Here is a 23,860-nt window from a genome sequence, read left to right on the forward strand (position 1 = left end):
CTACTAAGAACTTCTGCAAGATCTGCTCCCACTCCCTGCATATGATTGGATTCTCAATCTTTTCATATCTTAAATGCTCTTAGAATGTTCACACATCTGCTATCTACTCATTTATCCATCAATCCAAATATTAACTGAATGTCTACTATACGTTGGGCATTATGTAAGAACATACACAGAACATGGGTTTGGGGTCTGGCCTAAGTTTATCGTCAGGTTCTACCTTTCCCAGCTTAGTGACCATGAATGTACTAACTTCCTTGGACCTTACTTGTTGCTCTTGTTTTTTTTCACTTATAAACAATAAGGAGGGATAACAAACAATAAGAAATTTTCCATAAAAATATGCAGAGCTACAATAATGTCACCATGAGACTCAAAATTTAATTCTATGTTAATTTTTAAGACGTCCTAACAATGCTTTAAGTCAAGACCTTCTTTGCAGATAGATGCTCTATGGTATTAAGAGCTCTCAAGTTAATATTTATCTGTGCTTAAGCAGTACTTACAGCTGCCTCACAAGAAAAACACTGGCTTTGCCTGTAGCCTACTTCTATATAAGTAAAATAAGATAGTTTTTAGCTAAGTGAAAGACTTGGACTTTTTAATCTCCTTATGAAAATCACAGCCCTGTGACTTGCTCATTTCATCTCAAAGTATATGAATCTGCCATTTAAAATAAGAAAATAAGACAATATCCCATTCTTTCATTCTACCAATATTATTAAGCAAGTACTACATGCTAGACATTATTTTAGGCACAGATAAAGCCATAAATGAACTAAAAAGTTCTGCTGTAACAAAGTTTATATTCTACTGAAGATAGACAACAAATAAATGAAACATTATGGAATGTCAGAGGATTATAAGTGTCAAGGAAACAAAAAGTAGAACAAGAAAAGAGATTAAGATCCTGCCACTGCTAGGGGCCCTGGACTGGGAAGCTTCAGGAGTGGTGACTGGGCCAGGGTTGTCACCAAGGCCTGGGAGCTCAAGGAGACAAGGACAAGGAATAGTTCCCTGTCACCAAGGTGGGCCACCTGATAAATGACATAACAATCAAGTTCCTGGAGGAAATCTCTCTCTTCTCCCTGCCTATCAAGGAGCCTGAGATTGCTCGTTTTTTCCTAAGAATGTCCTCAAAGATGAGGTTTTGAAGATTATGCCCATGCAAAAAGAGACCTGTGCTGGCCAGTGGACCAGGTTCAAGGCATCTGTCACAGTCAGGGACAAGAGTCACATCAGTCTCTATGTTAGGTGTTTCAAGGAAGCAGTCCCTGCCATCTCCAGGGTCACCATGTATGGGCCAATCTCTCCATTTCCCATGTGCAGTGAAGCTACCTGGGGATCAAGATCAGCAAGACCCACAGTCCCTTGCAAGGTAACCACTGCAGCTCTGTGCTGGTGGCCTCATCCCAGTCCCCTAGAGGCACTGTCAGCTCCTGTGAGCCCAAGAAGCTGCTGATGATGGCCCATATCAATGACTGCTACACCTCCACCAGGAGCTGCACTGCTACCCTAGGCACCTTTGCCAAGGTCACCTTTAATACTATCTTCAAGACCTACAGCTATCTCATCCCCAATACCTCAAGAAAGACAATATGTTCAATGAGTCTCCCTATCAGGAATTCACTGACCATCTTGTAAGACCCATACCAGAATCTCCATGAAGAAGACCCAGGCTCCAGCTGTGGCTGCCATGTAGTGCTTTTATACAAGAAAAATAAAGTTAATTAATTCAGACTCTTTGAAAAGGGAGGTGGATCCAGCCTGGGCAACATGGTAAAAAGTATAGTGAGATCTAGACTTAACTCACTGAAATGTAAGCTTTTCCAGGCAGGGCTCCTATATGTCTGATTTATGCTTATATTCCTACCATCAACCAACATCTGACAAATAGATACTCAATAAACATTTCTTGACTAAATGACTTTGGTTGCTTTCTGTTCATCTCTCAACTTCTTATCTTAAATATCACCTCTATAGAGAGGACCTCCCTGATCATTCTATATAAATCGCTTCATCCCTCAACCTTACCCTCATTCTCCATCATTTTACCCTATTCACCTTGCCAGCATTTATCACAATTTGTGATTATATATTTATTTACTTGTTTGTTCCTGTCCCCATGGGTATAAGCTCTGACAGGGCAGGTGTCAGGCTATTTTTGGAAAAAAAAAATTTTTTTTTCTTGAATAAAGATAAACATAAGTTCACGGTATTTTGGGTATAGACAAATTGTATATCTCTGAAGAAATCCAGGTCTGCTTAAAATAAAACTCAACATGAGAAATTTGACATCCTAATTTATAAAGTAAGGAATAATTTCATTATTTCACCAAAAAACACAGAGTTATGAAATTTGGGGTCTCTGTCTTGCAGAGCAGATTGATGTCGCCTCTGGCCTCTCCTGGTTTTGTCAGTGCCCAGACCAAAAATAACTGTCATAATAACAGCCAGAGTACACAGCTTACCTGACCCCAAGTGTGGTATTAACAGTTAAGGAAACATACCTTTTTAATTCCTAGGAACATATCACTTCTTTTTTATAATGTGTCAGTGGGAAAAGTAGGATTTCACAGCAATTTTCAGCTGTCTATTTATTACTTTAAGTGAGGAAAATTCTACTGTCATTGTTTTGTAATTTCAGAAACTTGATCTTACTAAGCAGACTGGCAGGAAAAAATTTTAAAAACAGAAGATAAGACAGTAGTTTTGAAAACAGGCTTAGAAACCTGTATTACAGTGACATAAAAAGATACTGTGAACATGTACAATGTTTAACTGTCCCTTCAGATATTTACCACTTCCTTTTGCTTATTGGATTTGACCCGCTGGGCTGGATTAGATTTAGGCATATGTGTGTATGCAAACCTAAAAATAATGTGACCAATAAACAAGCAGCTGTGGCTATTCTTAGCCCTGGGCAGAAGAGCATCATTTAGCTTAGAAATAGTGAGGCAAGGACCCTGTTTCCTTGTTGGAAATAAATTGTTGATTGCCGTAACAACTGGTAGGGGCTGGTATAATGAGAGTCTGGGCAGGACCCAGGAAAAGGATAATTTAAAATCAAGGAGTCAGGCTATTTTGTGGGATATATACAGTCATGCTAAAAAGTATAAAAGTTTGAAACAGGCCGGGCGCGGTGGCTCACACCTATAATCCTAGCACTTTGGGAGGCCGAGGTGGCTGGATTGCCTGAGCTCAGGAGTTCGAGACCAGCCTGGACAACATGGTGAAACCCCATCTCTACTAAAATACAAAAAATTAGCCAGGTGTGGGTGTGTGCGCCTATAGGCCCAGCAACTCAGGAGGCTGAGGCAGGAGAATTCCAAGAACCCAGGAGAAGGAGGTTGCAGTGAGCCGAAATCTCAAGACAGAGCAAGACTCCATCTCAAAAAAAAAAAAAGTTTGAAACATATAAATAAAAATGGGATCTAGAATGTTAAAAAAAATCAAATGGGAGATCATATAAAAACAGGGAGGATAATTGGGTATAAGAGATTCTGGAAGATGAAGGAGTTAAAACATTAAAGAACAGATGGTGTTGTACACCATGGATTTCCTGGAATGAAAGTAAGACATGAAGATCATTCAAATAAAGAAAAATAGGAAAAGCTTAAGCACAAATGGAAGAAAGTTTCCAAAACTAATATTTAATGACAGAATAGGAATTTTCATGCTACAAAAGAATCTGAATATATTTATTTGAACTAGTGAGATTAAAAAAAAAACTACTTTTCAGTAACAACTGGAGGCAAAGCATTAAAGCTGAGGACGATGTTTTGAATTTCAGTGTATCATAAGTTATGGGTAATGAGCTTTTTCATGCTAAAAGCCTTCTTAAATTACTCCAGATATCTCAGATCTCTTAACCTTGAGCTGCATGGCTTCTTTCTCCCTGGCATGTTAGCATGTAGAAAAGCGTTTTATCTCAGAGAGGTTCTATTTAAAATGTCTAAAAATTAAACAACTTTAAATTGGAAATGTTACTATTTCTGTACTATTCTTGAGTTTCATAGGTACAATAGAAATCTTTTACAGATTAATCTTGAAGGCCACACTAGAGCATCTTTTAGGGAAGGCTCTCTTTAAAAACAAGTGTCAATCGTTACTGTTTATTTATTTCTTTTCTTTTTGGAGACAGGATCTCGCTTTGTCACCCAGGCTGTACAGTGGTGTGAACACGGCTCATTGTAGTCTCGACCTCCTGGGCTCAAGCGATCCTGCTGCCTCAGTCCTCAAATAGCTGGGACTTCAGGGGCATATGCCACCATACCCAGTTAATTTCTGAATTTTTTGTAGAGATGAGATTTCACCACAATGCTGAGGCTGGTCTCAAACGATCCACTTGCCTTGATCTCCCAAAGTGTTGGAATTACAGGTGTGAGCCACCAACTCTGGCCTGTTACTCTTTACTTCTGAAACTCTAAAAGCTAGCTAAAAATTAAAATGGGTCCGGGTGTAGTAGCTCATGCCTGTAATCTCAGCATTTTGGGAGGCTGAGGCTGGCAGACCACTGAAGGTCAGGAGTTCAAGACCAGCCTGGCCAAAATGGTGAACCCTCATCTCTATTAAAAATATAAAAATTAGGGCAGGTGTGGTGGCTCACACCTGTAATCCCAGCACTTTGGGAGGCTGAGGTGGGCGGATCACGAGGTCAAGAGATCGAGACCATCCTGGCCAACATGGTGAAATCCCATCTCTACTAAAAATACAAAAAAATTAGCTGGGCATGGTGGTACGCACCTGTAGTCCCAGCTACTTGGGAGGCTGAGGCAGGAGAATTGCTTGAACCTGGGAGGTGGAGGTTGCGCCACTGCACTCCAGCCTGGCGCTTGAGTAAGACTCTGTCTCAAAAAAAATAAATAAAAATAAATAAAAATTAGCTGGGCGTGGTGACGCACGCCCTAATCCCAGCTACCTGGGAGACTGAGGCACAAGAATCACTTGAACCCGGAAGGCAGAGGTTGTAATGAGCTGAGATCATGCCACTGCACTCCAACCTGAGTGACAAAGCAAGATTCTATCTTAAAAAAAAACAACAACAAAAAACAGACTAAAATGATAAGGAGAAAATATATAAATCTACCAGGTCAAGGAACAGAATAAGCGAGTTTGTGGAAGAGGGAGAACAGATGGAGGAACAGTATAAATTTGTAGGGCAAAGGTCTTACGTAAAATATATTTTAAGAAAATATTGTTTCTGTTATATATACACTCACATATACATGCATATGTATACCCAGCCACAATGTATCTCTTACTGTCAAAAAGCTTGAAAATCAGTAGCTTGAAGTATACATACAAAGGAACACAGTTAAGAGAGCCAATCAGCATGGCAGAGCTAGTCAGGGCTTGGAACCAAGGTCACCACTTAGAACAAAGGTCAGACATGGATGAGCGGGGCACCTATTTGAAATTCAGAATAAATAGTTGACATCCTTCCTCAGAGATCAATTTTAATTATAATGAAACAGAGTATGAGCCACAGTTCATCTGCTGAGTTATTTCCCAGCTAAAGTAAACAAAAATCAACAATCAAGTGGATTTTGTTTCAAAGAGAACTACTAGTTTTAGGAAACACTTAAAAATATCTAAAATCTATTTAAATTTATATTAAAAGAACGTTACACATAAAGATATTTCTAATTACAACATCAGGTAACAGAGACATTTTGGTTAAACATATTCAATTTCTAACTATTAGCTTTAAAAGGGAATACCTAATGTTCAGAATGGTCTTCTACTGGATTCTGAGACACTGATTTCTCCTCATTCTCATTCTAAGTCTCCAGGTATGGCTTTGCAATGTCCTTTGCTAACTGCCTCCTCTGCTCATACCCTAAGATAATATTCTTAGCATTCTAACCTCATAACGGGAGACCCCAAAATAACAGTAGCTATGATTTACTGAACGTTAATTATGTGTCAGACACTGTTCTAAAGTACTCTATATGTATCGCTCATCCTAACTATCATATAATAGGTCCTATCACAGAAAAAAAAAAACAACCAATTGAGAAAACATGAAAATTCATAATTTTTTTTTTTTTTTTTTTTGTAGATAGGGGTCTCACTATGTTTCCAGGCTGGTCTCAAGAGATCCTCCTGCCTCCACAATTGAGTCACCACATTTGGCCCAGCACAACTGCTGACAGGCAATGAAGAACAAAAAATGGGCCAGGAGCAGTGGCTCACATCTGTAATCCCAGCAAGTATGCATCCCAGCTCTGCCACGAATATGCTCTAAGACCTTGGTTAAATTATCTCAAAGTACATCTGTTTCGTCATCTGTAAAATAGGAATAATCCAAGAGAAAAGAAAGTATATGCCTATACAAAGACTCACAGCAGCTTTATGCTGAATAAACAAGTTATGTATCTTAATGAAATAGTACTGAGCAATAAAAAGTAATAAACGTATTGATCATTTCCAAAATAATAATGATGAGTGAAAGAAGGCCAACCCTAGCCCCCCCAAAAAGACAAAGAGAAAACATATCATCCGTTTATATCCAGTATTAGAAATATAGTGACAAGAAAGCACAGTAGCTGCCTGGGGACCCAGGGGTAGTAGGGAAGAAGGGATTACAAAGGATCACAAAGAGGCTTGAGGAAACTTTTGAAGTGACAAATCTGTTCATTATCTTGACTGTGGTGATGGTTTTAGAGGTTTATACATGTCAAAACTTATCAAATTGTACACTTTATGTGCATGTATTCCATCAGTTATACCTCAATAAAGCTGTTTTCTCAAAAGGTTTAAGACAGATTTCACAGGGTCCTTGTTAATAATTAACGGGTTAATATACATAATACAAATAAAACACAGTATTTGTTGGAAGATATTGTTATTATAATTCAAAATTCTATGATTCAGACAAATACAAATTCAAATAATTTTTTGTACTTCTTCAGGCAAACCTAATACAAACTAATAAAAATATGCCCACAAAAAGTTAAAAACCTATTAAAGAAAACAAGTATTTTCACAAAGCATGTCACTAAAAACTTTACAGAGATTATTTCATGTAACACTTATAACAATCCATTGAGATAGGTGTTACTAACCCCCTTTACATATGAAAGATAAAAACCTAACAATGAGTATGTAACTTACATGAGTTCATACAGTAAGTAGAAAATATTATTAGATCTGATGGACTTAAGTCCATGCAATGGTTTTCACTGTACAAAAAGGTCATCTGACTGCCTCCTTTAAAAAGAAAGCCTCATAGAATCTAAACCTGTGACAAAAAAGAATTTCACTATGAAACCTTAAGGAACTTAGCATTCTGCTATGTAAAGTAAATTAGCATCACTTACCATATCTGTAGCTTGATCTTCTTTCCTTGTAATTCAACTGTTTTAATCTTGAAGTCTATTCCTACAATGCAGAAAAAGGTAAACTGTAACTGTGGCTTTACATTTGGCTATACTAAAATTAATCACAGTAAAAAGGCTCACACCTTTTAAACTTGTCTGTGTTTAATTCCAGATATTCACCAAGTATGCAACACTGAGCAAATATATCCAATTTTAAACCTGAGAAATACAAGATCCAGGATAGTAGGAAAAACAGATACAGAAAGACCAAGTTTTGGGCTGGGCGTGGTGGCTCACGCCTCTAATCCCAGCACTTTGAGAGGTTGAGGCAGGCAGATGGCATGAGCCCAGGAGTTCAAGACCAGTCTGGGCACATGGTAAAACCCTGTCTCTACTAAAAATACAAAAATTAGCCAGGCATAGTGGCACATACCTGCAGTCCTAGCTACTCAGGAGGCTGAGGTGGAAGAACCCCTTGAACCAAGGGGGCAAAGCGTGCAGTAAGCCTTTAACTGTGCCACTGCACTTTAGCCTGGGCAAAAGAACGAGACCCTGTCTCAAAAAATAAGAAAAAAGAAAGAGTACTTACAAATTAGGAAATAAAGTAAAATTCTAAATACCTAATATTCTAATGCAAAAGAATAAAAACATGTTTCCTAGTGGGGAAAAAAATATTGCCTTCGCTAACTTGTAGAATAAAAGAAAACTATCAGGGATAGAGAGTCATTTCATAATGATAAAACAGTCTTTTTTTTTTAAACAGTATATTCTTTAGGAAGGGATAAAAATACAAATGTTTAGCATGAAGCAAAAATTAATAAAGCTGCAAAAAGAAATATATAAACTTACAATTATAGTTGGAGACTTCAACATCCCTTCCCTCAAAAACAGATTTTTTTAAGTAGACAGAAAAATCAATGATACAGAAGACTTAAACCACACTATATTAACCAATTTGGCATAATTGACATATACAGAAATTTCCATCCAACAGCAACAGAATATATATCCTTTTCAAGTGCAGACTGAACATGTACCAAGATAAAACATAAGAGTCGCAAAAAAAGTTTCAACACATTCAAAAGTATTGAAGTCGCCAGGCACAGTGGGTCACACCTGTAATCCGAGCACTCTGGGAGGCCAAGGCAGGCGGATCACCTGAAGTTAGGAATTCAAGACCAGCCTGGCCAACATGGAGAAACCCCATCCCTACTAAAGAAATACAAAATTAGCCAGGCATGGTGGCACATGCCTGTAATCCCAGCTACTCGGGAGGTTGAGGCAGGAGAACTGCTTGAACCTGGGAAGTGGCGGTTGTGGTGGGCCGAGATCAAGTCATTGCACTGCACTCCAGCCTGGGCAACAAGAGCAAAATTCCGTCTCAAAAAAAAAAAAAAAAAAAGAAAAATTAAAAAATTAATTGAGCATGGTGGTGGTGCACACTAGTAATCCAAGCTACTCAGGAGGCTGAAGCAGGAGAACTGCTTGAACCGAGGAGGCAGAGGTGCAGTGAGCTGAGATCATGCCACCTGAGATCATGTCACCAGCCTGGGTGACAAAGCCAGGCTCCATCTCAAAAACAAACAAAGAATATTGAAGTCATACAAAGTATATTTTCGTTTTCTGGGGTTATTTTTTGAGACAAGGTCTCACTCTGTCACCCAGAGTACAGTGGCATGATCTCAGCTCACTGCAACCTCCACTTCCCAGCTTAAGTGATTCTCTTACCTCAGCCTCCCAAGCAGCTGGGAACAACGGGGGCGAGCCACCATGCCTAGCTAACTTTTGTATTTTTTTGTAGGACAGGATCTTGCCATGTTGCCCAGACTGGTCTCAAACTCCTGAGCTCAAAGTGAGCCACTGGCCTTGGCTTCCCAAGGCCCTAGTATTACAGGCATAAGCCACTGCATCTGGCCCAAAGTATGTTTTCTGTCCACAGCAAAACTGAACTGGAAATCAGTAACAGAAAGACATCCGGGAAAATTCTCAAATATTTGAAAATTCATGGGTCAAAAAAGAAATTATAGTGAATATTAGAAAATTTCTGAAATGAATTAAAATGAGAACATAATATCAAAATTTGTAGGATACAGCTAAAGCAGTGTTTTAGAGAGAAATTCCTAGTACTACATTAAAATTTGACATTAGGAAATAAAACTATAACAAAATGCAAGCATTGTTTCAGAAGGAGACAAATGCCAAAAGAATAGGTTAAGTCAGTCTTTTTTTTTTTTTTGAGATGAAGTCTTGCTCTGTCCCCCAGGCTGGAGTGCAGTGGTGCGATCTCGGCTCACAGCAACCTCTGCCTCCCAGGTTCAAGCAACTCTCCTGCCTCAGCCTCCTGAGTAGCTGGAACTACAGGCACCCACCACCACGCCTGGCTAATTTTTTGTGTAAATTAGTAAAGACGGGGTTTCACTGTGTTAGCCAGGATGGTCTCGATCTCTGGACCTTGTGATCCTCCCGCCCTGGCCTCCCAAAGTGCTGGGATTACGGGTGTGAGCCACTGCGCCCAGCCTAAGTCAGTAATTCTTAAAGTACGTTCCAAAGATCAAAAAAGCCAAGTTTTTAAAAGCAGTCCCCATAGGGTTTATTTGACAGAGTAGAAAAAAGTTACTACAAAAAGGTACCTTCAAAACAAAGTCAATCCTGAAAAAGGCATAAGCTGCAAACTAAACATTACTAGAAGATTCATTCTTCATTTATTCATCACTATGGCAAGGACTCCACAAAAATACTCAAGTTCTGGCATACATCCTTATATTTTCTACATGAGTATTCTGAAGCTGCTCTGTGACTGCATCATCTTATGAATGACAGCAATAGTCCATTTGACTTGAAGGCAGTAAGTGGAGTAAAAAGCAAAAAGCAAAGTGAAAGAAAGGGCTAATGTCTGTTTATAAAATGAGTATTAAGTATATCTGCAGACAAATTTATGTTATCAAATCGCAGTAATAGAGCAGTCCCAATAAACTGAAATTTATTTCACTACAAAACATCCAGAAATGTTTCATATATGAAGTACACTGTGATTAAATTTTTCCAAGGGAAACTGCTATATGCCCGAAATAAAGACAAAACTGAAAACCAGAGCAGATAAACAGGCTTTACTTGCACTTTGGTGGTGGCAGGGCTGTGGAGAACATTAATCAAAGAGCTTGCTTTTTGCTTTGTTTTGTTTTTTGGAGGCAGGCTGTCCCTCTGTCACCCAGGATGGAGTGCAGTGGCACAGTCATGGCTCACTGCAGCCTCAACCTTCTGGGCTCAGGTGATCCTCCCACCTCAGCCTCCTGAGTAGCTGGGACTACAGGTGTATGCCATTCTGTCCAGCTAATTCTTGTATTTTTTGTAGAGATGACACCCGCTGTGTTGACCAGGTTGTTGCTCCAACTCCTGGGCTCAAGTGATCCTCCTGCCCTAGCCTCCCAAGGTGCTGGGATTACAGGCGTCAGTCACTGCGTCCAACCTGAGCTTGCATTTTAACAAGCATACTGAGAACACAATGAAAGGTCTAGGTCTGGAGCCTTTAAGCAGCTGGAACCAAGACCCTTGCCTGAAACCTAGAAAAGGACTACAATCTTAGTGAGAGCTGCCTGGGGAAAAAACAAAACACAACTATTCACTGGCAAGGGGATATCATAAGGAAGCATCTGATATCAGGCCTCATGCTTCAGATTTGACAATCCGAATACATAAAAAATAATCCTTGGCTATTAACAACAAATGTAAAAACTGTCTGAAGGCACAAATCCTTTCATTAGACCCTACAGGATTCCCACAAATAAAACTCTATTGAATACTAGCTAACAATACAAAATTAAGAAACATTAAATACCACATAAAACTTACCCACTTTGACTAATCAACAAAGACAAATGAACCCCTAAATTTTCAGATGATAAAATAATTACTTAACATGATTAAAATTACTAACAGGGTGTGGCCACGCACAGTGGCTCATGCCTGTAATCCCAGCACTTTGGGAGGTCGAGGTGGGCTTATCACTTGAGGTCAGGAGTTCAAGTCTAGCCTGGCCAATGTGGTGAAACCACTCTACTAAAAATACAAAAATTAGCCAGGCATGGTGGCATGTGCCTAATCCCAGGTACTCAGGAGGCTGAGGCTGCAGTGAGCCAAGATTGCACCATTGCACTCCAGCCTGGGCAAGAGAGCAAGATTCCGTCCCAAAACATATATATATAATAAATTTTAAAATAAGGCCAGGCACAGTGGCTCATGCCTTTTAATTCCAGCACTTTCGGAGGCCGAGGCAGGAGGATCACCTGAGGTCAAGAGTTTGAGAACAGCCTGGCCAACATGGTGAAACCCCCCATCTCTATTAAAAATACAACAATTAGCCAGGCATGGTAGTGGGTGCCCATAATCCCAGCTACTCAGGAGGCTGAGACAGGAGAATCACTTTCACTTGGAGGGTGGAAGTTGCACTAAGTCAAGACCATGCCACTGCATTCCAGCCTGGGTGGCAAGAGTGAAACTCCCTCTCAAAAAGTAAATAAATAAATAAATAACATAAAATAATTAAGGGGGCTTTTTTTTTTTTTAAAGTAAGGGAAAAGGTTGAATGTGGTGGCTCATGTCTATAATCCTAGCACTTTGGGAGGCCATGGTAGGAGAATCTTTTTTGTCCGGGAGTTCAAGACCAGCCTGAGCAACACGGCAAAACCTCATCTCTACAAAAAATTAGTCATACATGGTGGTGCACGCCTGTATTGCCAGCTACTTGGGAGGCTGCGATGGGAGGATCACCTGAGTCTAGGAGGTTGAGGCTCCAGTGAGCTGTGATCGTGCCACTGCATTCCAGCCTGGGCAACATAGTAACACCCTGTCTCAAAATAAAATAATAAACATGAGAAAAACGGAAAAAAGGTAGTACATTTTTCATAAAGCTTGACTTTAAAAGCTGTCCTTTTACTGAGATTACAGCCAGAGTAAGTCTTGAAAATGACAAGCTGATTTGTTTTCTCTAGGCTTTCAGGATAAAATTGTGAAAATGCATCTCAGTATCAAAGTCTTCAGTCTATATGACATCCCTGTTCATCATGTTTTCTCAGGTCTCTCATTTAGCATATGCTACTTCCCAAATCCTCTCCTCATCCCAGTTTTCTTTTCCTGGTAAACTTCCATTTAACTTTCAAGACTCAGTTTTGCTCCTGTGGAACAAACACTAAAGAGGTATCTATGCAAGCCTCAACTGATAATGAACATTTAATGATGCAATCTGTCTAAAACACATAAACAGACCTAAAGGTAAATCAAACTTCAGAAGAAAATATGTGCTGCAATCTTGAATAAATATAAATATATATATGAGATCATTAAAACCTGTTAGGTGTTTCTAATGAATATTGGTTTGATGTGTATTGCTGACATCGTATTTCCATGATGAGAGTATATACCGATAATTAAAACTTTATAAATAAAGACTTCACAAATTTTTCTAGGGAAGGAATTATCTTTGATTCAAATGTTCTAGGCATCCAGGGAAGAAAGAAGAAAACAAAGTCCTTGCCTATAAACTTCTGTGAAGACGTTCTGGGGTAGGGAAATGCCCACCATGTAAAAATAAGAAACAAAATGATTCAATGAGTTTCCTGCCCACACCTTCCCTCTACTCTACATCTCCTTTTTCATAACTAACCTCTCACCAAGAAATGATCTAAAATCAACCTTCGACAAAACCTGTTATTCCCCAGAACCTACAGTAATACCCCTACCCCTTCAAACTCTTGGGTTTACCTTATTGCTCTTCTCTTAATTTGAGCCACTCTGCTTTTAATCAGTCAAAATCTTTCAGCTTGCCCCTACTGTTTCTAATATAGAATCAAAAGAAAAAAGGGCCATTTACCCACCATTAACCTAACCCTATTTCTACAGCCCATATTTTCTTTTTTTTTTTTTTAATTTTTTTTTAATAAACAGGCATGAGTCTATGTCTGAACATATTTTGTTTTTCTTTAAGAATTTCTCAGAAAATCATCCTAAAATGACCCGGTTGTCAAGACTAACTCAGAACATGACCAACTTTAGCCGCGCATACAATTTATTAATTAATCTTAATAATGAGCCTGACAACTGATACTATTTCAGGAAACTAGCCTGAAGAAAGATAAAATAAAGATACAATCCCCCTTGGGATGAAAACCAGGCCTCACTGGAAAATGTCTAAGAATTTGGGCTGTTTTAAGGCACCTACTTAATTTTTTTTTTTTTTAAGAGATGGGGTTTCACCATGTTTGGCCAGGCTGGTCTCGAACTCCTGACCTCAGGTGATCTACCCGCCTTGGTTTCCCAAAGTGCTGAGATTACAGGCGTGAGCCACCACACCCGGCCAAGGCACCTACTTAATCTAACTGGTCAACATAGAAGCCTCATTTTGGACTCCATGAGTTTCCCTCACAAATTCACCTTGTCAATAATCACAACTACTAGGCTCTGCTACTAAACCTCTTTAATTTGGAGGTTAAGGATCCTCCCTCACCGAGTTTCCTCTCCATTTCACTTTTTATCAAACTTCTTGAAAGTTACCTATACATGTTGTCTCTAGTTTTTTTCTCCTCTCACCTCTTGAATCCTTTCCAAACAGGCTTTGTTGTTATTAACCACTCCCACCAACACACACACACACACACACACACACACACACTCTCTCTCTCTCTCTCTCTCTCTCTCTGGTCAATGTCCTCATCTGATTTTTTTTTTTTCTTTTTTTTCAGAGACAGAGTCTTATGCAGTGACACCATCTTCAGCTCACTGCAACCTCTGCCTTCCAAGTTCAAGTGATTCTCCTGTCTCAGCCTCCCGAGAAGCTGGGACTACTTGTGCGCACACCACATCTGGCTAATTTTTATATTTTTAGTAGAGGCAAAGTTTCACCATGTTGGCTAGGCTGGTCTCGTACTCCTGACCTTAGGTGATCCACTCACCTCGGCCTCCCAAAGTTCTGGGATTACAGGCATGAGCCACCGTGCCTGGTCCTCATCTGATCTTACTAGCTATAGGTGAAGGAGTTCTTCATTCTTTTCTTCATGAAAACTCCTGACTTTCCTACCTTTCTAGCCACTCATCAATCTTCACTGCTGGTTTCTCTTCATCTCTCTGACACCTAAAAACTGAAGTGGACTTCTCTTTTCTAGCTTGATATATTCCCTAGTTTTATGGCTTTATATTCCACATACACCGATGGTCTCTCACCTGAACTCCAAACCCAAGAAACCCAACTGCTTGTTACCTCCAAATCTCATCTCTCATAAAGACTAAAAGGAAAACTCTTTAAATCCATAAATAAGGCCTTACATATTCTCCTACCTCCCCCTTTCTACCCCGCCCTCAACATTTTCTACATGGTCTCACTCTGATCTAGCTAACTGTATTGACTTCCTTTTTGTTGCTCTACGCACACAACCGGCAGGTTCGCTTCTCACTGCCTTTCCACAAAGGTACTATTCCCCTAACCTCTGACTATCCTTCTTGTCCATCATGGCTCTTTCCCCTAGCTACCCTACCCTAAGCTGCAATATTTCTCCATGTTCCCCACCGTCTGTTAACACTTCCTAATCTTCTTCCTGACCTTTGAACTTTAACGTGTCCTTATTTCTGTTATCTGTCTCAGGCTACCAAAATGTGAGACCCAAAAGGGGAGATTTTTATCTGTTTAACTGAGTTAAATTCCCTGCACCTAGAACAATACCTGATATTTAGCAGGCATTCAAAGAAGTATCTGTCGAATAAACAGATAAATGATGTTTTCTGGAGAAATTAAAGAGTCCCTGAGAAAAATGTTTCACCCTTTAGTTGAAACATCACTTGACAAGCCCCACCCTTTTCTACTCTGCTTTCAATCAGCTTTTTAGAGCCTTAGACCAAAGGCACCAATGAGATAGCAACACTTTTTTTTTTTTTTTTTTTTTAAGAGACAGGATCTCACTCTGTCGCCCAGGCTGGAGTGCAGTGGTGTGATCTCGGCTCACTGCAACCTCTACCTCTCAGGTTCAAGTCATTCTCCTGCTTCAGCCTCCAGAGCAGCTGGGACTACAGGTGGGCGCCACCACGCCCAGCTAACTTGTATTTTTAGTAGAAATGAGGTTTCATCATGCTGAGGAGGTAGTCTCAAACTCCTGGACTTATGTGGTTAACCCTCCTTGGACTCCCAAAGTGCTACTACAGGCACAAGCCACTGCATCCAGCCAGATATCAAAACAATTAACAAAAAAAAAGTAAACAGAAGCAATATAAGACATAACAAATTAGAAAAGCAAACCAGTTCTGACATCTGACAGAAGTTTGAAAAAGAACAGAGAAAGTAACATATAGAAAATAATCAAAAAAATTATGCAAGAATGCAGAACCAAAATAATCTACTTTTAAACTCAAAGACCCTCCAAGAACCTAGCATGAAGAACAATGAGCATAAAAGTTACACCAAAGCACATCACAGTGAAATTTCAGAATACCAGAAAGTTTCTAAAAGCACACACAGAAACAAACTAGGCCACATTAAAAGATCAAGAACAACTCTCAACTTCTCAATAACAACACTAGAATCCAGAAGACAAAAGCACAGTATCTTTTAAAAATACTTTCAACCTACATCCAGCCAAAACTGAATGAAAGGCATCCCCAGACACAAAAGATCTCAAAATATTTAGCTCCCAAGCATCCTTTCTAAGATATTGCTAAGAGTTAGTTTTACCAAACCAACAAAGAAGAAGAAATGAAATCCATTCAACAGTGTGAAATAAAGGGCAGACCACACTGGCCTAGAAGGCAACTAGTTCAGAACAGAAAAGTTCCAGGAGGTATGTTTCCTGGGGGTGAGAAGGAGGAAATAGTATTAGTAGAATCTGTTTGAAAAACAAAAGGATCTAACAATTCTACATGAGAGAAAGAAAAGACAGTGCCTTGAAATCTAGGCAAATGTAACAAGTAACTGTAAACTAAAATAAAATTTAAAAGTTGTACAAAAAGGGAAATGCAATTATAGTACACTATTTGGCTTAGCAGTTAAACAAAATATTTGTTATTACTAACTGAAATGATGAAGGAAGAGGTACCAGGAATATCTGGTGATGTAAGAGTATTAAATTCTGATCTTCTAACAACAAGAGTGCTTTTAAGACTAGGTTTTTTTAAAGTTTAGAAACATATGACTAGAGAATAGGAGTTGAATAACAGAAGAAAAAGCCAAAAATGTTTGGGAAAGGTAAGGCACAGGTGCATATGGGGCTAGGATTTGTTGTTGCAGTTGCTGCTTCACTGTCACAGCCCTGAGGTAATATGATTTTTAAAAATACGTACCTATTCATAGAAATAAAAATTAGGTTAACGGAGAAGGAGGTATGTTTACAAATGCATTCTCTCCATCACTTTTTTTTTTTTTTTTTTTTTTGAGACGGGCTCTCACTGTCTCCCAGGCTGGAATGCAGTGGCACAATCTCTGCTCACTGCAACCTCCACCTCCTGGGTTCAAGAGATTCTCCTGCCTCAGCCTCCCGAGTAGCTGGGATTACAGGCACCCACCACCATGCCCAGCTAATTTTTGTGTTGTTGGTAAAGACTGAGTTTCACCATTTTGGCCAGACTGGTCTCAAACTCCTGACTTCAAATGATCTGCCAGCCTTGCCTCCCAACATGCTGGGATTACAGGCATGACCCATGGAGTCTGGCCTCAATCATCACTCTGTACAAATAAATTTCTGAGCATGACCCCAAGCCACCTCTCCAGTCTTATTCCTTCAGTCTTTCTCCTGTAGTCACATTCAAACACAACTTTTAAAATGCTAAACTTTTTTCAAGTAAATACCATTGTTACATTAGCAGGTACTTTCCACCCTCCTCCACCATATATACCCACATGCAAACACCTAAGAAAAATTGAAGATAGGCCGAGCAATGTGGCTCACACCTGTAATCCCAGCACTTTGGGAGGCCAAGGCAGGCAGATTACGAGGTCAGGAGTTCGAGACCAGCCTAGCCAACATGGTGAAACCCTGTCTCTACTAAAAATACAAAAATTAGCTAGGCATGGTGGTGGTTACCTGTAATCCCAGCTACTAGGGAAGCTGAAACAGGAGGATCACTTGAACCCTGGAGGCGGAGGTTGTAGTGAGCTGAGATCACACCACTGCACTCCAGCCTGGGTGACAGAGCAAGACTTCCTCTTGGGAGGAGTGGCGGAGAGTAAAAACTGAAGTTAAACAGAGTGGAAAAGCTTATGATAAAATTTAGAGATGAGAGGAAAGTCAACAGTTTCACTAACAAGAGATGCTAGAAAAACCTACCACCCTCTGAAATTCTGTCAGAAGAAATAATCACTCTTCTGCAACATTATAAATTGCTAAATTAGCACAGAAATTACAGAGTTTGATCCAGTGATTCCTTTTTTGGTTTTGCTTATGTAAAAACACACTAAAGGAAATTCTCACTTTTTACAGATTCTTAGGGCCCAGCTCAAGAATATTTCAATTTTTAGCTGCTCAAGAGAAAAACAGTATCAGCCACCATATTTACCTTAGTGATGTTGCAGAAGCACCATCCAGTGGCAAGAGGAGTAACTGCAACCTCTAGCCACTAAAAATACCAAGTTTTCCAGAGCTTGGCTTCTGATAACATATCATTAGATAGTAATTAATGCAGGCAGAAATAACCAACCAAATAACCAAACCATCATTTATAGCTAAATGATCAATTTTGGGGGTTTTTAACAAGTGAAAATCAAGTGTCCAAATTCTTCCACATACCTGGAGAGGAAATAATCGCATACCTGTATCGTTTGTATGCAGCTTAGTCAGGATTTTGAGACCAGGTCCTAGCTTTGTCATTAACAGTATACATTTTGAAAAGGTCATTTTCTAATATGGGTGTTTGTTTCTTTATCTGTATGCAGATGTGAAAATATAGAATGTGAAAAAGTAAAGATCCTTTCGTGTAATGATAACAACAGCAGACTTAACACTCCCGTTAACAGTGTCAGGCACAATTTGCCTGGCACTGTTAAAAGATCTTTGCATGGGCTGGGCATGGTGGCTCACACCTGTAATCCCAGCACTTTGGGAGGCTGAGGCAGGCAGACCACAAGGTCAGGAGTCCGAGACCATCCTGGCCAACATCGTGAAATCCCGTCTCTACTAAAAATACAAAAATTAGCCAGGTGTGGTGGCGTATGCCTGTAATTTCAGCTACTAGGGAGACCGAAGCAGAAGAATTGCTTGAACCAGGACCCAGGAGGCAGAGGTTGCAGTGAGCCGAGATCATGCCACTGTACTCCAGCCTGGGCTACAGAGCGATACTCTGCTTCAAATAAAAAAGATCTTTGCATGGATTAACTCATTAAAATCTCAGAACAATCCTAGTTCACAGTATTATTTTCTTTCTGCAAATGAGAAAGAAAATAAAAAGCCAATAGCAGCAAGAGTGGGCATGGTAGCTCATGCCTTGTAATCCCAACACTTTGGGAGACCAAGGCAGGCAGATCACCTAAGGTCAGGAGTTTGAGACCAACCTGGTCAACATGATAAAACCCTGTCTCTACGAAAAAACACAAAAATTAGCTGGGCGTGGTGGCAGGTGCCTGTAATTCCAGCTACTCGGGAGACTGAGGCAAGAGAATCACTTGAACCCAGGAGATGGAGGTTGTAGTTAACTGAGATCATGCCACTGCAATCCAGCCTGGGCTACAAGAGCAAAACTCCATCTCAATAATAACAGCAGCAGCAATAACAGCAATAACACTAGTGTTTAGTAGATAATTACTAAGAGTGCTAAGCATTTCACATATACTATCTCACTTAATATTTACAAAAATCCTGAGACAGTACCAATATGCCTATTTTATAAAACAGGAAGTCCAAGGTAATTTATTTAAAGGTGCAGAATTAACAGGTGGCAGAACCAGGATTCAATAACATGTCTGTTTGATTCATACCATACATGCTTTCAACTTATACTAAGTTGTGTTCATTTTTTTTTTTAGGTAAAATTCACAGAAAATTGACCAGTTTAAAGTGAATAATTTAAAAATAAACAAAATAAAAACAAAAAAAAAAATAAGAAAAAGGCTCGGTGTGATGGTTCACGCCTGTAATCCCAGCACTTTGGGAGGCCAAGGCAGGTGGATCACCTGAGGTCAGGTGTTTGAGACCAGGTTGGTCAACATGGTGAAATCCCATCTCCACTAAAAATACAAAAATTCGCCAGGTGTCCTGGCACACGCCTGTAATCCCAGCTACTTGGGAGGCGGAGGCAGAATAATTGCTTGAATGCGGGAGGCAGAGGTTGCAGTGAGCCGAGATCGTGCCATTGCACTCCAGCCTGGGCAACAGGGTGAGACTCGTGTCTCAAATTAAAAAAAAAAGAAAAGAAAAGAAAAAAGAAAAAAGAAAAAATTCATAATGCTGTGTAACCACCACCTCTACCTAGTTGCAAAATGTTTTCATCACCTCAAAACGATCCCGTATCCATTCAGCAGTTGCTTCCCATTCTCCCCTCCCCTCCAGTCCCTGGAAACCACCAATCTGCATTCTGTCTCTATGGATTTATGTATTTTTGATATTTCATGAAATAGAAGCCAATAACATGTGAGCTTTTGTCTGGCTTCTTTCACTTAGCATGTTTAAGGTCCGTCCACATTATGCAGCATGTATTAGCATTCTGTCTCTTTTTATGACTGAATAATATTCCATCGTATGTTTACACCATAATTTGTCTATCCAATCATCTCGATGGAAATCTAGACTGTTTCCACCTTTTGGCTTTTATGAATAGAGTTGTTATGAATATGCATATACACGTATTTGAATCTGTTTTCAATTCTTTTGGGGTATATACAACGGGTGGAACTGCTGAGTCATACAGGAAATTTATGTTTAACTTTTTAAGGAATTGCCATGGTGGCTGTACCATTTTACACTGACATGAGCAATGTATGAGGGCTCCAATTTCTCCACATCCTCACTCATACCTGTTACTTTCCTTCTGTGTTTTTAAATAGCCATCCTAGTGAGTATGAAATAATACCTCACTGTGTTTTTTTATGCACATTTCTTTAATGACTAATGATGTTGAGAATTTTCTATGTTTTTGTTGATCACTTGTATATCTTTGACGTCTACTCAAGTCCTCTGCCCTTTTTTTTTTTGAGATGGAGTTTTGCTCTTGTTGCCCAGACTGGAGAGTAATGGTGTGATCTTGGCTTACCGCAGCCTCTGCCTTCTGGGTTCAAGTGATTCTACTGCCTGAGCCTCCCAAGTAGCTGGGGTTACAGGCGATTGCCACCATGCCTGGTTAATTTTTGTATTTTTAGTAGAGACAAGGTTTCATCATGTTAGTCAGGCTGATCTCGAACTCCTGGCCTCAGGTGATCCACCCGCCTCAGCCTCCCAAAGTGCTGGGATTACAGGCGTGAGCCACTGCACCCAACCTGCCCCTTTGCCTTTTTTAAATTTATTTTTTAGGGCGGAGTTTCGCTTTTGTTGCCCAAGCTGGACTGCAATGGCTGCAACGGCGCAATCTCAGCTCACCACAAGCTCCGCCTCCCAAGTTCAAGCGATTCTCCTGCCTCAGCCTCCTGAGTAGCTAGGATTACAGGTATGCATCATCATGCCCAGCTAAAATTTTTTTGTGTTTTTAGTAGAGATGGGGTTTCCCCATGTTGGTCAAGCTGGTCTCAACTCCCGGCCTCAGGTATCTGCCCACCTTAGCCTCCCAAAGTGCTGGGATTACAGGCATGAGCCACTGCACCCAGCCTCTTTATATATTTTACAATCTTAATCTTGATCAGATGCACGATTTGCAAATGTTTTCTTCCATTCTGTATGCTGTCTTTTCACTTCTTTACTTTTTCAGAGCTGGAGTGAAAGTTTATTAAAAAGCTTTAGAGCAGGAACACAGGGAAGGAAAATACACTTGGAAGAGGATCAAGCCGGTAACTTGAAAGTGTCTTTTCATGTTTTTTTTTTTTTTTTTTGAGACAGAGTCCTGCTCTGTCGCTCAGGCTGGGGTGCAGCGGTGCGATCTCAGCTCATTGCAACTTCTGCCTTCTGGTTTCAAGCCATTCTCCTGCCTCAACCTCCAATGTAGCCAACATTACAGATGCACATCACCACACTCGGCTAATTTTTTATTTTTATTTTTAGTAGAGACAGGGTTTTATCATGCTGGCCAGGCTGGTCTCAAACTCCTGGCCTCAAGTTATCTGCCTGCCTCGGCCTCCCAAAGTGCTAGGTGTTCCAAAGTGTTAGGATTAAGTGCATGAGTCACCACGCCTGGCATGTTGTTTCACTTTCTATGTCCTTTGATGCACAAGAGTTCATTTTGATGAAGTCCAATTATTTTATCCATTCTTCCTTTTGCTGCATGCCATGGCTCCACTCATTTTGGTATCTAAAATAGCTGAGACAGAAGTAGTTCCTGGATACTGAAAAATCCTAGGTGACAGAATCAAAGCTAAACTGAACTTCTGCCAACTACAACTAAGAAACCAGTAGTAACTGGGGATAATACAAGCATTTCTAGTACAATGTAATGTACACATTCCTAAACAACCCTTTAGTTCTACAAAATTACAAATTAAAAATAATCAGGCTAGGCCGGGCGGGGTGGCTCACGCCTGTAATCCTAGCACTCTGGGAGGCCGAGGCGGGCGGATCACCTGAGGTCGGGAGTTCAAGACCAGCCTGACCAACACAGTGAAACCGTCTTTAAAAAAATAAATAAAATAAATAATAATAAAAAAATAATAATAATCAGGCTTATAAGAAAAGGGTTAAGGTAGACACTCATAAGCAACTTTGTTAAGAAAACTAAAAATACTAGCACTATTAAAAATAAATGTTGACTTCTTAATAATGAAGCGACTTTAAGTATCAAATTTTACCCTTAAAAATGATAAAGATGGCCGGGCGCGGTGGCTCAAGCCTGTAATCCCAGCACTTTGGGAGGCCAAGGCGGGTGGATCACGAGGTCAAGAGATCGAGACCATCCTGGTCAACATGGTGAAACCCCGTCTCTACTAATACAAAAAATTAGCTGGGCACGGTGGCGCGTGCCTGTAATCCCAGCTACTCAGGAGGCTGAGGCAGGAGAATTGCCTGAACCCAGGAGGCGGAGATTGCGGTGAGCCGAGATCGCGCCATTGCGCTCCAGCCTGGGTATCAAGAGCGAAACTCCGTCTCAAAAAAAAAAAAAAATGATAAAGATGGCCGGGCATGGTGGCTCATGCCTGTAATCCCAACACTTTGGGAGGCCGATCACTTGAGGTCAGGAGTTTGAGACCAGCCTAGCCAAAATGGCGAAACCCTGTCCCTACTAAAACTACAAATTTACCTGGGCGTGGTGGTGCACACCTGTAATCCCAACTACTCCAAGGCTGAGGTATGAGAATTGCTTGAACCTGGGAGGCAGAGGTAACTTGATGAAAAGGGATATAAGGAAGGACTAAAACTGCAGAATTATGAAAGAAGGGGTAAAATGTATAAAAATTACACAGAACCTTATAAACGTCCCTTGGCCAAACTGTGCCAATAGCAAGGCTGAGGGATGACTTGGTACATGCACACTTCTGTATTCCTCTGGGACACACTGCTGCAATCAACTGTAATAATGTACTTAGTGTACCAAGTACCAGAAACATGCACCACATACCAAAACGTAGTGTACCATGTACCAAAAACATAACACACTAGGGGAAAGCACATATAAGCCAACATGACTTCCTTATTATTCCGATATTCACTTTTTAATAATTGGCTATAAGCTAATTCACATTATAGTAACATAAGTTTCAGCAGGGTAAACCACATTTATACACACTTGGCAATGAGTAAGACCGACAAAGTCCTTCTGCTGAGGGAACTTACGAAAGCGAAGTTCCCAATTTACCCATTCCCAATTTCAAATCTCTAATGTTAGTAACAATAAATCCTATGAACAAGAACAGAAAGAAGAGCTATCGTATATGAGGTGGTCAAAGAATGACTCAATGAGACATTTAAGCAAAGACCTTAAGATAAGGAAACAGGCCATGTGACTATTTAGGGAGAGTATTCTAGGCAGAGAAAATAGCAAGTACAAAGGGTTTGACATGAAATATGCTTGGCATGTTCAAGAAACACAAGAAGCATTTTAAGCAGAGTGATGAGCCTTCTAATCCATGAATATGGTATAGCTCTATTTGGGTTGTCTTTAGTTCTCTCAGCAATATTTTGTAGTTTTCCATGTCTAAGCCTTGCGTATATTTTTAAAATGTACCCCCATTTCATTTTCATTTGTTGGATGTTACTGTAAATTTTTTTTTTTTTACATTTTCTGATTGTTTGCTGTTAAACACAGAAGTACAATTGATTAGGCTGGGTGCAGTGGCTCATGTCTATAATCCCAGCACTTTGTGGGGCCAGCACAGGCAGATCAATTGAGACCAGGAGTTTGAGACCAGCCTGGCCAACATAGTAAAGTCAATCTCTACTAAAGATACAAAAAATTAGGTGTGTTTGGTGGTGCACACCTGTAACTCTGGCTAC

The 23,860-nt window shown here is 40.1% G+C and overlaps 1 protein-coding gene across 1 annotated transcript in view; it reads right to left on the reverse strand.

The window, feature by feature from the left end:
- Positions 1-23,860, reverse strand: part of RAB10 (RAB10, member RAS oncogene family) — a 95,252-nt gene that overhangs the window by 31,235 nt on the left and 40,157 nt on the right. The window contains exon 2 of the mRNA XM_012437637.3: positions 7,329-7,389. Coding sequence (XP_012293060.1) covers positions 7,329-7,389 — 61 coding nt within the window. The remainder of the gene's footprint in view (positions 1-7,328; positions 7,390-23,860) is intronic.

This window comes from Aotus nancymaae, unplaced genomic scaffold (genome assembly GCF_030222135.1).
Source record: "Aotus nancymaae isolate 86718 unplaced genomic scaffold, 86718_ANA_hifiasm-v0.15.2.pri h1tg000057l, whole genome shotgun sequence".
Lineage (NCBI taxonomy): Eukaryota > Metazoa > Chordata > Mammalia > Primates > Aotidae > Aotus > Aotus nancymaae.